General features: G+C 38.9%; 1 protein-coding gene across 2 annotated transcripts in view; it reads right to left on the reverse strand.

Moving 5' to 3' along the window:
- Positions 1 to 10,044, reverse strand: part of LOC105468905 (olfactory receptor 52H1-like) — a 56,316-nt gene extending 46,272 nt beyond the window's left edge. Inside the window, exon 1 of one of the 2 annotated variants that reach the window (XM_011719401.2) lies at positions 6,093 to 10,044. In XM_011719401.2, coding sequence (XP_011717703.2) covers positions 6,093 to 6,527 — 435 coding nt within the window. In that variant the 5' untranslated portion in view covers positions 6,528 to 10,044. Of the gene's footprint in view, positions 1 to 1,884 lie in introns of those variants that run through there. The other variant, XM_071075195.1, reaches the window with a different exon arrangement.
- Between the last annotated feature and the right edge of the window lie 6,099 nt (positions 10,045 to 16,143).

Below are 16,143 nucleotides of genomic sequence, written 5' to 3' on the forward strand. Positions count from 1 at the left end.
AAAAAGTAGGGTGTGTGGAAGCACAGCTGGCAATATACAAACCAAAGGACAGGAGAAGTAGTCCCAGGCTCAGGAAGGACAGACACAGAACAAAAGGGATAGACATAGGATCATGCTTGTAGTAGGGAAGAACTAACACAGAGCCTACAGGAGTGACATACAAAAGTACACCCCTCATGTTCTCCAGGGATTAGAGACAGGTTAGGTCAGAGGGCCTCTGAGCCAGGGGATCTATAGGTCCCAAGGCCCCAAGTTAGTCTAGGATATGAGCAAGGATTCAACCAAATTAACACTTTCTCATCTTAAAAATCTATACTTCTGCTCTTATTAGTGGTGAGTTGGGAATTTTTGAATCTAAGAAAGTAGTGTAAGGGTAAAAAGTTGTTATACCCTTTCCTCGTCTATTCAAGGTCCATGGCCAACACCCCTATGACAAAAGACTGATTAACAAAAGTATAATAAATTTATTTAATCAAAGTTTTACATGACACAGGAGACATCAAATATAAAAACCCCAAAACCCAGGGTTTTTTTTAATGCTCAGGTTCAAAGAAAGATGGAGGGCTGTGTAGAAATGTGATTGGACTAAAAGGGTATGATCTAATGGTAACAAACTAAGGAGAACTTAGCAAGATCTATTTGTTCAGATTCTTCTTGGCTTCTCTGTGTAGAGAAGCCCTTTCCCTCCTTCACTCCAGTTATGGGGCAAGACCCTCTGGAATATGGGTCTATAGACTACTTTCAGTGGAGGTAGATCAGAGAGTGACTTCTCTAGGTTTTATGGCTTGCTTTGAGGGAGATGAGTTCTAGTTTCTATGACATGCCTTGGGGAATAAGTAAGTAAGTCTAGTTTCCATGACCTGCTTTGAGGGAGAAAGAGAGAAGGAGAAAAGAGGGTGGAAGAAAGTGAGACAAGACGTCTTGCTTGGGAGGCCCTTCCAATCTCGATCTCCTTCAGTTCAAAGCACTCAGGGTGCCAAGATACCATATTTTGGGTTATCATGTTCTGAGCCACAACAGTAGCATACTGAATCTCAGCAAGGTTTTTATCTAGCTCGATCAGCAACTTGATAAAGAAACTTTGCAAGAATTGGGTTTGTCATGTCCCTGGACTTAGGCTAACGCTCCTAAAACTTCTTGTGCAGGGAATGTTTTATTTTCTCAATCCTTGGAAGAGATTACTTCATAGTGGGTAATGAACAAATGCCTGTTGAATTAAAAGGAATCCCCCTTTAACCGTAGACGACAAAATCCTGAAAATATTTCTCATTGAGGCTGCCATCCCCCCAGGTATTCAGAGGCCTCCCTTTTCTGATACTTTCCTCAATGGCCAGACTTGCTTGGTAATTCTCTTTCTTCAGTGCTGAATCAACATCAACTTTGTTTTTAATCCATTATTTAGAGTACAGATTAGTAGTCTATTGGTGTGGGGTAAATTACATACAGGACTAAAAATTATAGATCCAACATGAGTACTTAGGAAAACTCTAAACACAGCCTCCCATAAGTCCAACGAGGAATCTAATTTCCAAGTCAAGTGGCAAAAAATCTAGAATTTTTTCCTTGTTTTCCTTATCCCTTCACTTGTGCTATAGCAAAATACTTAACTGTTTTGAAAACTAGTTTCCACAACTGTGAAAAAGAAAATTACTTGGAAATGATTATAGACAAGGATCAAGGAATAAGTGAAATAACAATCATCAACTTTCTATGAAGAAAATAAACCTTTCTTGTTGACTCTTCAGAATTATCTTTCTGATTAGGCTGAGTTACAAATTCAGGCAGATTCTTACCATGGAAAATAGAGATTTCATGAATTAATTAAAACTCATTTGTTTCAACCCATCTATTCAGCAAGTACTTATTGAGCACTTATATGTGCTAAAAACTTTACAGGTGATGAGAAAACAGTGATAAACAAGGTGGACACTAAACTGGTCTTCATTGACCTAATGAAAGGGATAAACACTAAAAACTAAGAATATAAGTTATCACCTTATTCAAGTTGTGAATAGTCCTAAAATAAAAACTACATTGTGTCATGAAAACATATGCAAGTGATACTAATCTAGTGTGCAGGATTAAAGAAGGAATATCTGAGGAAGGAATTTTAACTGAAGCCTAAACATGAGTTGTCAAGCAAAGAATAGTAAAGAGAATAAGCAAGGAAACATTTGGTTTATTTGAGAAGCTGAAACCAGGCAAGTATGACAGCTTTACTATTGTAATTCACTTGCAGTAGTAACAGTTTGTGGTCACTTTTGCCATCTTCTCCAAAACACAGAACTAACTTTATCAAGATTCTAGGAATACTTTTTCAACTGAGTGTGTAGAAGAGACAGGGAAGTTTAGGACATAAGACAATGACTCAATGCATTCTGGAATCTAAGCTGGCTAGAAAAGGAAGAAAGAAAAAGTTAGGATGACAGCTTGAAGGAATACATTTCTGATGTAGTTTGAATATGTATGAAACATACTGAAATCACATGGTTTGGCAGGTATTTTCATTGGACAGGGTGTAAGAAGGTGCCTAAGACTAAGTTTCTGCCTTCGAGGAGCTCATAATGATGGCAGCAGGAGGCAGACAAATCCTAGAGAGACAGGGGCAGGTCCCTGGTGAAACCCTACCTTCAAACCAAAGACAGCTTAAAGCCTGAAAGCCAAGCTAAAAATCCTGGGTAAGTCCACAACTGGATTGAGAACCTCTCTTTCCATATGGCACACTTTCCTCTGATTGATCCTCACCCTTCACCTATTTTACATATACCTTCCCTTCCCTAATTAGTTTTTTACACTGTTGTGCCCACCTTTGAGTGGTGCTTTTGTTTTAGCCTTTTCTGCATACTCACAAACCAATCAGCATGCACTGCCCATTCTGATCCCATAAAAGCCTCAGATCCAGCCACACAGAGAGAGAAACCATGTGACTTCTGGTGGGAGACCACCCTTATGTCCCTGCTCTGCTGAGAGCTATTTTGTTGCTCAGTAAAATTCTTCCCTGACCTCTTCACCCATTTATTGTCAGTGTGATCTCATTCTTCTTGGACATGGTACAAAAACTTGGGCCCCACTGAATGTAGGTATATTGGAGGCTGTAAGAACTGTGGCCCTCTGCCCTCTGCTGGCAGAGGGCAGCCACCCCATGCAACAGGTAGCAGTAGCAGGGCCAAATTAGACCCAGAGTCGTGGGCTGGAGCAAGGTAAGAGGCTGACAGAGCTGTTAAAGTGCTGCCATTCATCAGGCTGCAGATAACAGTACTAAAAGAGCTAATTAGCACACTATAACATCCCCTCTGAGGCTTCAGGGTCATGGACACCCTTGCCTAGTTGCCACCACATTCCCTTTGTCTGGATGCTAAAGTCCACCGCAAGAGTGGCTTGTGACACTCCTGGTCCCTGGTCTGGCTACAAGCCCTGCACAGACCCTGCTACTGTGCTGGCACTCAGAACAGCTGGCCAGACCCCACACTTTCTCGCTCACCCACCCTCTCCTGCCAGGGACTGAGTGCACAGTCACAACCACTGTGGGATTTGCACCAGAGTGTAGGCCGGGAATGGCCCAGCAGACTGAATATATGGGGCATCTTCTGCGGCAAACCTTGGCCTGAGCAAGGCCTGGGCAGGGGCATCACCATCCAGAGGTCTCCAGCTGGCAAAAGTGGCTGAGAAAAATTCTGCATCAATAACATAGCTGTGGGCAGATAAAGATATAAGCAAATAAATATGCCAATTTTTAATAGTGGCATAAATGAAGCAGCCTCTACATGTGTCTTTTCTGGCTACAGGGCATTACAGAAGCAAAGAAAATATCAACATATACCACACACACACACACCATACACTCACATACACACAGGATCTTATCTCAGAATGCCCATTTTACTCTTTACTTCTTCCTCTCAAGTAATTTAATATGTTCATCTTGATTCAATGTATGTCTTCTTTTGCAGTGGAGATCTTAAGAAATAGGTGTTGTTATCTTGGGATAGTTTCCTAACAGGAGCTTGAATAAATCCTACCCAACTCCACCCAACACATTCTCCACCCACACCAAGTTTTATTTTATGTAAAACAAAACAAAAACAAAAACAGGACACTGAATATGATAACATAAAAGAAAAATATCACTTCTGGAATTATTCTCTCTAAGAGTCAGGGGAGTGCAAATAAAGTGTAAATAAACATAAATAAAATATAAACAAATGTAAATAAAGTGCAAAGCTGTTAGTTTTACAGAAGGTCGCTCTTTTCATTCAAGTCTTGCATTCCCTACAATGACCCTAAGGAAGGACAGTACTTATGCATGACCCTGAGGACAATGGAACCATTGAAGAGTTTCAAGGTACAAAGTGTCATAATCATATGTGAATTGTAAAATGATCACTCTGGCTTTTACAGAGAAAGTGGATTGGATGGAGCAAGAGTGGAACCCCTTCAAAAAGATTTTGGAATACTTTCGGAGAGACAGATAATAGATTAGAGCCCAGTCAAGCTCAACAGCCATAATAAAGGTAAGAATGTTATGAACGTATCCACTGGAATAACTTATAACCACCTCAGACTCAAATAATAAACCTAACGTTGACTTAATTTTCTTTGAGAGTAATTTAGGAGAAATAAAGAATAAATGATAGATTTCTTGCTTGGAAATTTCTGTTTTTGATAGTGTCATTTAGGAAGACAGAAAAGAAAGAGTTTTTTTATTTTTATTTTTATTTTTTTTTAGAGAGAGGAAGATAGTACGTTTCTATGCAAATTTTGGAGAAATTAAGTTTAAGAAGCTTGAAAACCATTTTTGTGAGTAGATACCCAGGAAGTTATTGGCTAAGGAGTTGAGTCTGGAATCATTCAGACCTGGATTTAGATCCTGTAGATCTATTAATTACCTTTCTGCAATCTTTATGTTTCGGCTTCCTCATCTGTAAACCAAATTAACTAATATTACCCTCTCATAATTATTTTCTTAATTAAATATATAAATACTTATAAAATACAGGTCTAGGGTTATGAAAAACCAAGGTTGGAATTTTCTTGGAACATACAATTAAATACACAAAATATAAGCAACTCTATGTAATAAGAGATGGATAAGGGAAGAAAGTAAAGGGCACAGAAGGAAGCATTAATAATGTATAGAATCTGGACTAAAGAAGTGTGAAGCCATATGTTTGAGAATTATAGTAGAGAGGATTGATAACTACTTAACAAGGGAAGGCAAGAGGCTTTACCTTTAATTCATAAGCTGAGAAACACGGGGGTGCATTTCCATGTTAGAAAATATGCATCCTTCAAATATACTAAGATTAGTATTAGGAAAGATATAAGCTTTAGTTTTAGTGCTCTACTGTATTCGTCGTCAGCTTCTTCACACAAGTGGTGAAAAAAACTAAACCAAAGAAGTCCTTTATTTTCTAGAAGTTTATAAGATTTTTCTCTCTCCCCTCTCCCTCTTGCCTATACTTTGCACATAGGTAGAATGTTGAAATTTCAAATTAATAAGAGTTACAGCTTTATCTTTATGCTGCCCTATGTTACACAAAATTTCACCAAATCAATTTTACATACATTTCTCCTTCAGTGTCCACTCATTGTGACTTCTTCAAAGAGAAGAGGAGAATAAATTTGTCCTGTGTCTGCTTTGTCTTCACTCCATAAACAATAGGATTTAGAGCAGGAGGGATGGCCACATAGAGGTTGGCAAACAGGATAAGCACATTTTGAGGAACACTGTGCCCAAAGCGATGAGCAAGGATGGAGAAGAAGGCAGGGGTGTAAAACATGAGGATGACACAGACATGGGAACCACAGGTGCTGAGGGCTTTTTGGCGGGCACCCTGGGATGAGAGTTGGAATACAGCACAAAGGATGAAGGCATAGGAAACAGCAATGAAGATCACATCTGAGATGACAGTCATGAGAGGTACAGCAAACCCATACCAGATGTTGATGGAGATGTCTGCAGATGAAAGCTGAGCAACACCTATGTGCTCACAGTAGGTGTGAGGGATGATATGTGTCCTGCAAAAGGGTAACCGTTTTAGCAGAAAAACATCTGGTAGGATGATGGAGAAGCTTCTCACAACAATGCTCACCATAAGCTTGATAATCACTTGCGGAGTCAGGATGGTGGTATATCTCAAGGGGAAGCAGATGGCCACATAGCGATCAAATGCCATGGCCAGCAGGATGGCTGAGTCCACCACAAAGCTGAAGTGGAGGAAGAACATCTGAGTTAGACAACCAGAAAAGGTTATTTCTTGGGAGCCAATCCAGAAGTTACTGAGCAGTTTGGGCACTGTGGCAGTGGACAAGATGAGGTCTGTGGTGGCCAGCATAGAGAGGAAGAAAAACATGGGCTCATGAAGGCTGTGTTCAACTGCAATGAGGTAGAGAAGGATGCAATTGCCCACAACAGCCACAACATAGATGACACAAAAGGGAATCCCAATCCATATGTGGAACTTCTCCAGGCCAGGTATTCCAACAAAGATAAAGGAACTGGGGTTATAACAACTCAAGTTATACATGGTCTCTTCAGTCTGGGATCCACTGGTTCTTGAGCCCTGAGGACAAACCAACTGTCAGAATGGGCTACGAAACCTACAGTTCCCCGCCAGTGTTGAACATTGTTGGGGGCTGCAACTGTCACATCCAGTGTAACCACACTGAAGCACCTCCTGTCCCAGGAAGAGCTGGCACCTCTAAAACTAACCCTTCTCTTGGCCTCAGACCCTTCATTTGCCCTTCTCTTTGGCATATGACCCACCTCATTTCTTTAGATATTTACTAATAAATCTATGAAATAGTTTTATTTTTGTAGGTCAGCAATTTCATATGATTAAACATAATTAACCGGTTTTCTTTTTCAATGCAGATTATTAAGGATAGATTCAGGTTTTAAAGACAGGAAAAAAACAAGTATAAGGAAAAGGAGTAGGGAGACACGGAAGGGAGAGAGAGAATAATAAAAATATTTAAAATATCAAGCTGGATGACGATGAGTTTTGAGAAAAGGGGAGCAATTGACTTTTATAGAGCAAATATGTTTCAGACAATGGGTCTGATAAACTGAAGAATGTGCATAAAACAAAAGAAAAATCAATAAAAAGGGAAGAAAAAAGAAAAGGCAGATTCCAATGCTGTGTGTTTTAGTAGAGTTTCATTTCAGAGGGATTGAAATATGGTTCAGAGCACATGTTTACTGGAACGTTAATATGAGAAAATGTATGTATCAGAAAACACAAGGGACAAGTGAACAACATTACTCTGACTCAAGCAGAGAGCGGTGAGTTCAAAGCATAATTTATGACTTCAAAGTCAATGTCCTAAACTCTGGAGGATCTCTGATGTTAGTAAAGGAGACCACTTTACCTCTCCATGAGTCTGACAATGCCTTCATAACAGAAAACACCAAGGGAATTAGTCCTAGGCAAAGTCTAGCAGAGCAGATTCATACCTTCTAAAGATGAAATAAAGAATAATAAAAGAAGTTTCACCCCAGTGTTTTCAGTTCTGGCTTGCCAGTGCTTGGACCTCATCTGTGAGAATCTCCAGCTTTGTACTAAACAGAGCCCACTCTTGAAGGCAGCTTTTGCATTGAAAACACCCTTTGAGTTTTAACTTTGCTAGTGTGACCTATTTTATAGAGTACTTTTGAAAAGGAAAGAGAATCAGGGTCATGATACCGGGAACCGCAACATTAGAGAAGCACCCCAGAACATAAGCCATGGTTTGGGTCTTACCTTCCCCAACAAATTTACAAAGTCCTTCAAAAAGCTTTTAAGGAAAGAGTGGATTTTGTGCAATATCACGCCAGCTCTGTATTATTGTTTGGTGACGATCTGTAGCCTTCTTCATAAGGAAGAGTAGATCAACCCAAGTAGGATTTAGTGACATCTGCCAAGTCCCTAGTCAAAGCTTTACATAGGTGAGCTTCCCTCCCTTAATTTTGTCCCTGACAGTCATTAATTAGCTGAAGTGGGCGTATTATATTTTCCTAGGAGACATGTGACTAGCTCTCACTGCCAAAAGTCAATCCTCTGAATGAAAGTCTGTTCCAAGTTACATCTCCTGGTCTGATTCAGACTGAACTCCTGCTGGCATGCAGCTTATGGGGATAACACATAGCAGTGGAGTCTTCATGAAGTCCTCCCTAAATTGGTGGTCACATGATCTCTTGTGGTCTAAAAAGTAGTAGACTAAAACAAACTGTGAAAAAAACCAAAATGTCTCTATAATTTATGCTAATTTGCAGCTCAGATTCTTGGAGCACTGATTCACTGCCTCCAGACAGGAAGCACCTTTCACTGGGGTTACAGGGAATACATTTAAAGGTGACAAAAATTAATAACTAGTTATTAAAACTATGAAGGAAAGCCAAAAGAAAACATCCAAACTAAGGTTTGTTGGTTCAGTCAAATCCTACTCTGATCTCATTTCTTCTACCCAAAGAGCTCTTTTAGCTCACTGCAGCCTCTGTCTCCCAGGCTCAAGCGATCCTCCCATCTCAGCCTCCCGAGTAGCTGGGGCTACAGATATGTATCACTATGCCTAGAAAATTGTTGTATTTTTTTAGAGACAAGGTCTCACCATGTGGCCCAGGCTAGTCTCAAACTCCTGAGCTGGTGCAATCCACCCACCTCAACCTCCCAAAATGCTGGGATTAAAGGGATGCACCACAACACCCAGTCCCTCTTTTCTTCTGAGTTACCTTTTGCAGCACTGGTCACATTAGCTGGTCTACATGTGAAATCAATATTCTCTTACCATTATTTATCTCCTTATTATAGAATCATTGGTGTCATAAAAACCTATTTCTCCCAGGGCCATGTCCTCTAGGACACAACCTCTATTTGAACATTGATTAAAGTAAAGTCTCTGTTATTTTATAAAATCAAAGAACCAGTGTAGGGTTTTTCTTCTTGTTAATTGCTGGCAGTTTTCTACTTACTGGGCTCTCTTCTCTTCTGGTTCACAGGGTTAGTAGGAAGTATCTATTTAGAAGGATGCAAGTAAAAGCTTTAGGCTGATGAAAATTCTATTAAGGGGTAAAATGAAAATATTTATGCATTTCTCATGTTCCCAGAAGATGATAGGTTATCAGAGCCCCTCTATTTTCTATTCCCACAAAAGGGATAGGACTAACCGTATTAACTATTTTCCCTTGAGATGGAATGTATCTTGGGGTTTCAGTAGTTAACCTGTGGATATCAGATTCCTAGGGGATTCAGCCTAAGACAAATCAAACTCACTCAGTTCAGATAGAATTCTCAAAAGCATAAGAAGTTTTCTGTATGTTCAGTATTCTTTAATTAGTGTATTTGTGTAAACTTGCACCAATACTATACAAATACAACTGAGATTTTCTATATACTTGATTTTGGAAGGTAAACCCTCCAATTATTTATTTTTATTTATTTTTTAGCCATTCTTGGTACTTAGCATTGCCAAGAAAGTTTCATAAGCAGTTCTTAATTGGCAACACACACACACACACACACACACACACACACACACACACGCTTTTAGATTGCATTGAATCTTTTTGTCAATATAGAAATATTTGATATGTTTATAATACTGTATATTCATAGTATAAATATTTTAAATATCATATATCTTCTCATTAATATAGCGTCTTTTGGTTTCCTCAATAATGGATTAAAATGTTCATATGTTCTTAAAACATACAAATACCTCCCGTTTTTAGAAGCAGAATATATTAGCGTCCTATACTCACTATAAAAAATTACCACAAACTTCACAGCTTAAAATGACACAAATGTATCATGAACTACAGTTTTGTAGTTCAGGAGTCTGGCATGAGTCTCATTGGACTAAAAGCAAGGTGTATGGAAAACTGTATGTCTTTTGGAAAACACTAGAAGAAAATTTGATTCCTTGCTTTTCCAACCTCTAGAAGCTCCTTTCTTTCTTCTTCAAAGTCAGCAATGTTACTTCTACATTTCTGCCACATTTTAAGTCATATTTTCCACTGACTTCCTCATTCCCACTTCCTCTTCTGCTTTTTTTTTTTTTTTTTTTTTTTTGTGATGGAGTCTCGCTGTGTCGCCCAGGCTGGAGCGCAGTGGTGTGATCTCGGCTCGCTGCAACCTCTACCTCCAGGGTTTAAGTGATTCTCCTGCCTCAGCCTCCTGAGTAGCTGGGACTACAGGCCTCTTCTGCTTTTAAAAACTCTTATGATTGTATCTGAGCCATCCAATAAACCAGAATAATCTCTGGTTTATACATTAGTTTAAGGTTTATCAATTACTTTCATCTAAATTTCACCTGATGATTCTCTTTTGCCATGTAACCCAACATAATCACAGGTTCTGGGGTTTTAGATGAGAATTTCTACTGGAGGACATTATTCTGCATAGTTTCATCATTTGTAAAATATATTTTCCACACTTATTGCTCTAATTTTTTTTAATTAAACATTTATTTTAGATAAAGGGGACACATATGCAGGTTTACTACTTGGCATATTGCACCCAGGTGGGAGTGTAGTACCCAACAGGTAGTTTTTCAGCTCATATCTCCCCCGCTCCCTGCCCCCTCTAGTAGTCCACAGTGTCTATTGTTTCCTTATTTATGTAAATGTGTGCTCAGTGCTGGCCTCCCACTTATAAGGAAGAACATGCAGCATTTAGTTTTCTGTTCTTGCATTAATTTGCTTCGGAGTATAGCATCCAGCTCATGTTGCTGCAAAGGACATGATATCATCATTTCTTATGGCTGCATAGTATTCCACATTTTCTTTATCTAATCTACCATTGATAGGTACCTAGGTTGATTACATGTCTGCTATTATAAATAGCACAGCAATGAACATTTGAATGCATGTGTCTTTTTGGTATAATGATATATTTTCCTTTTGAGTGTATACACAGTAATGGGATTGCTGGGTCCAATGGTAGCTCTCTTTTAAATTCTTTGAGAAATCTCCAAGCTGCTTTCCACAGTGGCTGAACTAATTTACATTCCCACCAACAGCATACAAATGTTCTCCTTTCTCTGCAGCCTTGTCAGATCTGCTGGGGCTTTTTTTGTTTTGTTTTGTTTTGTTTTGTTTTTGTTTTTGTTTTTTGCTTTTGGACTTTTTAAGAATAGCCATTCAGATGACTGTGAGGTGGTATCTCATTGTGGTTTTGATATGTATTTCTCTGATAATTAGTGATATTGAGCATTTTTTCATATGCTTGTTGGCTGCTTGTATGTATTATTTTGAGAAGTATCTGTGCACGTCTTTTGCCCCTTTTTATTTTGGTTATTTGTTTTTTGCTTGTTGATTTGTTTAAATTCATTATGGATTTTGGGTACTAGACCTTTCTCAGATGCATAGTTTGCAAATATTTTCTCCCATTCTGCAGGTTGCCTGCTTACTCCATTGACAGTTTCTTTTGCTGTGCAGAAGCTCTGTAGGTCCCACTTGTCAATTTTTGTTTTGTTACAATTGTTTTGTGGGACTTAGCCAACAATTTTTTGCCAACGCTGATGTCAACAAGGGTATTTCTTCAGTTTTCTTCTAGGATATTAATAGTTTGAGATCTTACATTTAAATCTTTATTTCCTCTTTTTTTGAGAAAGGGTCTTTCTCTGTCACTCAGGCTAGAGTTCAATGGTACAATTACAGCTCTCTGCGGCCTCAACCTCCCAGGTTTGAGTGATCCTCCTACCTCAGTTTCCCGAGTAGCTTGGACTACAGGTGCATGATACCAACTCTGACTAATTTTTAAATTTTTTGTAGAGATGGGGTCTTGTTATGTTGCCCAGGCTGGTCTGAAACTCCTGGGCTCAAGCAATCCTCCTGCCTAAGCCTCCCAAAGTGCTGGGATTATAAGCAAGAGCCATGGCACCCAGCCTTTAATCCATCTTGAATTAATTTTTTATATGGTAAAAGTTAAGTGTCTAGTTTCATTCTCCTGCACATGGCTAGCCACCAGTTATCCCAACACATTATTGAATAAGGAGTTCTTTCTCATTACTTGTTTTTTCTGTCAGCCTTTGTTGAAGATCAGATGGTTGTTGGTGTGTGGCTTTATTTCTGAGTTTTCTATTTGGTTCCATTGATCTATGTATCCATTTTTGTGTCAGTACCATGCTGTTTTGGTTACTGCAGCCTTATTATATAGTTAGAAGTCAGATTATGTGATGCCTCCAACTTTATTTTTTTTTTGCTTAGAATTTCTTTGGCTATTCTGTGAAGAAAGATGTTGGTAGTTTGATGGGAATAGTGTTAAATCTGTAAATTTATTCGGGGAGTGTGGCAATTTCAATGACATTATTCTTCCAATCCATGAGCATAGAATGTTTTTCCATTTATTTGTGTCATCTCTTGAAATCTGCTGATTTCTATCAGCAATGTTTTGTAGCTCTCCTTGTGGACATCTTTCACCTCTTTGCTTAGCTGTATTCCAAGGTATTTTATTTTCTTTGTGGCTATTGTAAATGGGATTGTGTTATTAATGTGACTCTCAACCTGGATATTGTTGTCGTATAGAAATGTCACCGATTTTTGTACATTGGTTTTGTATCCTGAAATCTTGCTAAAATTATTTGTCAGTTCCAGTAGCCTTTTGGCCAAGTCTTAAGGGTTTCATAGTATGCAATCACATCATCAGTGAAGAAAGATAATTTGACTTCTTTTCCTATTTGAATTCATTTTATTTCTTTGTCTTGTCTGACTTCTCTGGCTAGGACTTCCAGTATTAACGTCAAATAGGAGTCCTGAAATAGCCATCTTTATCTTGTTCCAGTTTTCAAAGGAAATGCTTCCAACTTCTGCCCATTCAGTATAATGTTGGCTGTGGGGTTTCTATAGATGGCCCTTATTATTTTGAGATATGTTTCTTTGATGCCAAATCTGTTCAGGGTTTTTATCATGAAGGAACGTTAGACTTTATTGACAGCTTTTTCTGCATTTATTTAAATGATCATGTAGTTTTTGCTTTTTAATTCTGGAGTGGATAAAAACTTAGTTTATTCTCCATGTTTGGTTGACAAGCCTGGTCTGCTGGTTGATGATTTTGTTTGTTTGTTTGTTTTTGTCTTTTTTTTTTTTTTTTTTTTTGTCAAGTGTAGAGATCTCTCTAGTGAGCATCTACATGGGTAATAAAATTTATTAGGAAGAGAACTGATTTTATCCAAATTTGCTTTATCCAAATATCCACTGAAGGAGCTCGTTTTATATTCCAGTCCAAGACCTACTAAAATGATCACATCGTTAGCTATAGCTCAGGCTATACCTGGCTATAGTCGGGTAGGTTTACAGTCTTGCAACATGCCCTGCTAAAATGATGTACCTAACAGCGGCAATTCCCATTATGGTTTAGGGGTTAAGACTAGCAGAGGTGCAAATAGACAATTAGCCAGTACCAATAATACGTTCAACAGCAGGAGCCATAGCAGTAAAGGCTACAGGGGCGTGAAGATATCCACCCATAATCAAGCTTGGGCAAATCTGGGTGGTGACAAATATTCTCTTCTTAACCATACTCCTGTCAGGCTCCTCTGAAATCTTTTCTCAACTGGGCCCTGACTTTTGATCTTTTGTGTTCTTCTCTGCATCATCCAGTTTTACAAAAAATCTTATTGAGTCAGTTTATCAAAAATTCCTCACCCTTGGTCTGACCATCCTTGATATCTTAACACTCTGGCCTGCCTTCAGCAAAAATTCTATTAGGTCAGTTTAGCAAAAAATTACCCTACCTCTTAGTAGTTTTTTAATCCACTGATCCCCTACTCTGCACCTTGGTTTATTGTGCAGTAAGCCCTCACTTAAGGTTGTTTATAGGTTCTTGGAAACTGCAGGTCTAAGTGAAATGACATCTAAAGAAAACAATTTTCTTTTTTTCATCAATGTTAGAACAAAACGTAGTTGAACAAAATGACATTGAGGATCTGCTGTATGTTGTTTCACTTAAAGTCACCATTTCCAAAAACCTCTCAGTGATGTTAAGTGAGAACTTGCTGTATTTACAGTTGAGTTCAATCTCTTCTACTCTTTAAATAAAGTCTTTCTTACTGTACATCTTTAGTAAGTATCATAAATTTTTTTCTTAACAGTGGTGGTTGCCTCAGACTCCAAACCAGCAAGCATTATCTATTTTTCCCTCATCTTAGTGTTCGGGATCACACAGGTCATAGTCAACTGTGCACCAGTATCTAAAATGTCCAAGAAGTACAATTTTCTTTTATCTGTTTATTGAACGTTAACCTTGGCATAGAGCCTCTGGTACCTCCTAGGAAGAGAGGAACATCACCTTAAGTCCCAGTTTTGTTTATTTCTGAAAGCTGAGAAATCTGGGCAAAACAGGGCCCTCTAACTCACCCCCAGACCCACCGAGAGAGGCGGGGGAAAGCACCTTAGATGAGTCACAGAGGCTGTCTATAAAGATTTAGACACGTTTTCTGGGATAGAGGGAGGGATTAGAGAGCTGAGTGGTCCAGGTAGATGGCTGTTTTATGGCCAGAACTTCTGGGAACCGTACAGAGACAGCTGATTTGAGCTCAGCTCAGGCTTCCCACAAGCTTTCTGGCGCTGCCTCCCAGAAGGATGTGGCTGCTGCTGTGCTGCTTGTGTGCTGTTATCAAGGCAGCAGCCACTGTCAGGGCACTCTGAAGAATGAGGTCTGTAATAAGTCACCCTATACTGTGCTAGTCTTGCTTACTAACTATAGCAAGATTACCTCTGGAGGGCATTTAAGTAAGTCTCTAAGGTCTCTTTAGGGCTGCTGGGCAAAGTGATCTCACCTTTTCTTTCCTTTTCTTTCCTTTGAAGTTGCAACAACTTGCTGCACTACAGGGTATTTATCAGGGCCAGAGACCTGAGTAGAGTTAACATGGCTTGCAGAAGCCCACTGCCTGTTCCCTTAGGGCCCTAAGCAGTGGCTAGAGAACTGTTTCACTAGCTTTCTCCAAACCCCTCTGTAACCAACAGACACCCACTAATTTCCACCTCTTTATACTCATGCCTTTATGCAATTTCTTCCCTTTTAGAGTAGGCAAAATTTCTGAATTCCTTATAATCAATGGTATGTGGCAAAAGTTATGGGATGTTACTACCATGGTTGTCTTATATTATGTGAGGCCTTCTCACTGGAATAGTCTCCTTCTCCTGTGGCCTTGAAGAGGCAACAACCATAGTGTGAACCACCTATTAAGAGGTTCATGTAGCAAGAAACTTCAGGCAGTCTTCAGGATCAGAGGGCCTAGGTCCTACACAAGCGAGGAACTGAATTCTACTAATAACCTAAGTTAGCTTGAAAATGGACCCTTCCCTACTCCGACTTTCACAGGAAGACTCATCCCAGCTGGCACTGTGAGTTCATTATGGAGAGATCGTGAAGGAGAGACCCCATTTAAGCTGGGTCTAGACTTCTGATCTGCAGATACTGTAAGATAACAAGTGTTATCTCACATTTATCTTGCTACTGAATTTGCAATAGCCTATTTTTATGCAGCAAAGAAAGCTAATGCAACTTTTATGTGCATGAGTAAAATACTGTACAATAATATAATATTTATTTATAATTGAATTGAAAATGTTAAGGACTGTGATCCTTTACTCAGATTATTCTATTTCTTAAAACAGAGTTAATTGTTTCAAAAGTAAATTAATATGCATTCTTAAAATTATTTATCTCAAGTCAGAGAAAAGAATCCAAGAAAAAAATAATATATACCACTCTGTGTCAGTGCATATGTTCCATAAAATAGCAGAAGTTATTACAAATATACTACCATTTAATTCTCATAATATCACTGCCAGGTAGGTCTTATAAGGGCCACTAGGTGGCTGTGTCATCATTATGTAAAATTCCAACTGTTTTCAGAATGCAAGTTTGTAGCCATTCAATTATAATATTCATCCTCTACAGCAAGGGGAGGGAACGTTTTCTTTATGTCATCTGCAATAGCATACTTGTCATAAAGTGTTTCCATGTCCTTCTTCCTCATTTATGACTATATATATTCAGAATATCAATTTACATTTGATGGCACCTAAAATTTTTCTTAAAACTCCTGCAGATCAGCATTTCCTGGGCTCTCCCTTCTGTCCTCATCTCCTGGGAAATCGGCTGCTGCCTTCTCCATGGTGGTGTGGTGCAGAGGAGTGAGCACAGGTACTTAGTAACA

The sequence above is a fragment of the Macaca nemestrina genome, chromosome 12 (assembly GCF_043159975.1).
Source record: "Macaca nemestrina isolate mMacNem1 chromosome 12, mMacNem.hap1, whole genome shotgun sequence".
Lineage (NCBI taxonomy): Eukaryota > Metazoa > Chordata > Mammalia > Primates > Cercopithecidae > Macaca > Macaca nemestrina.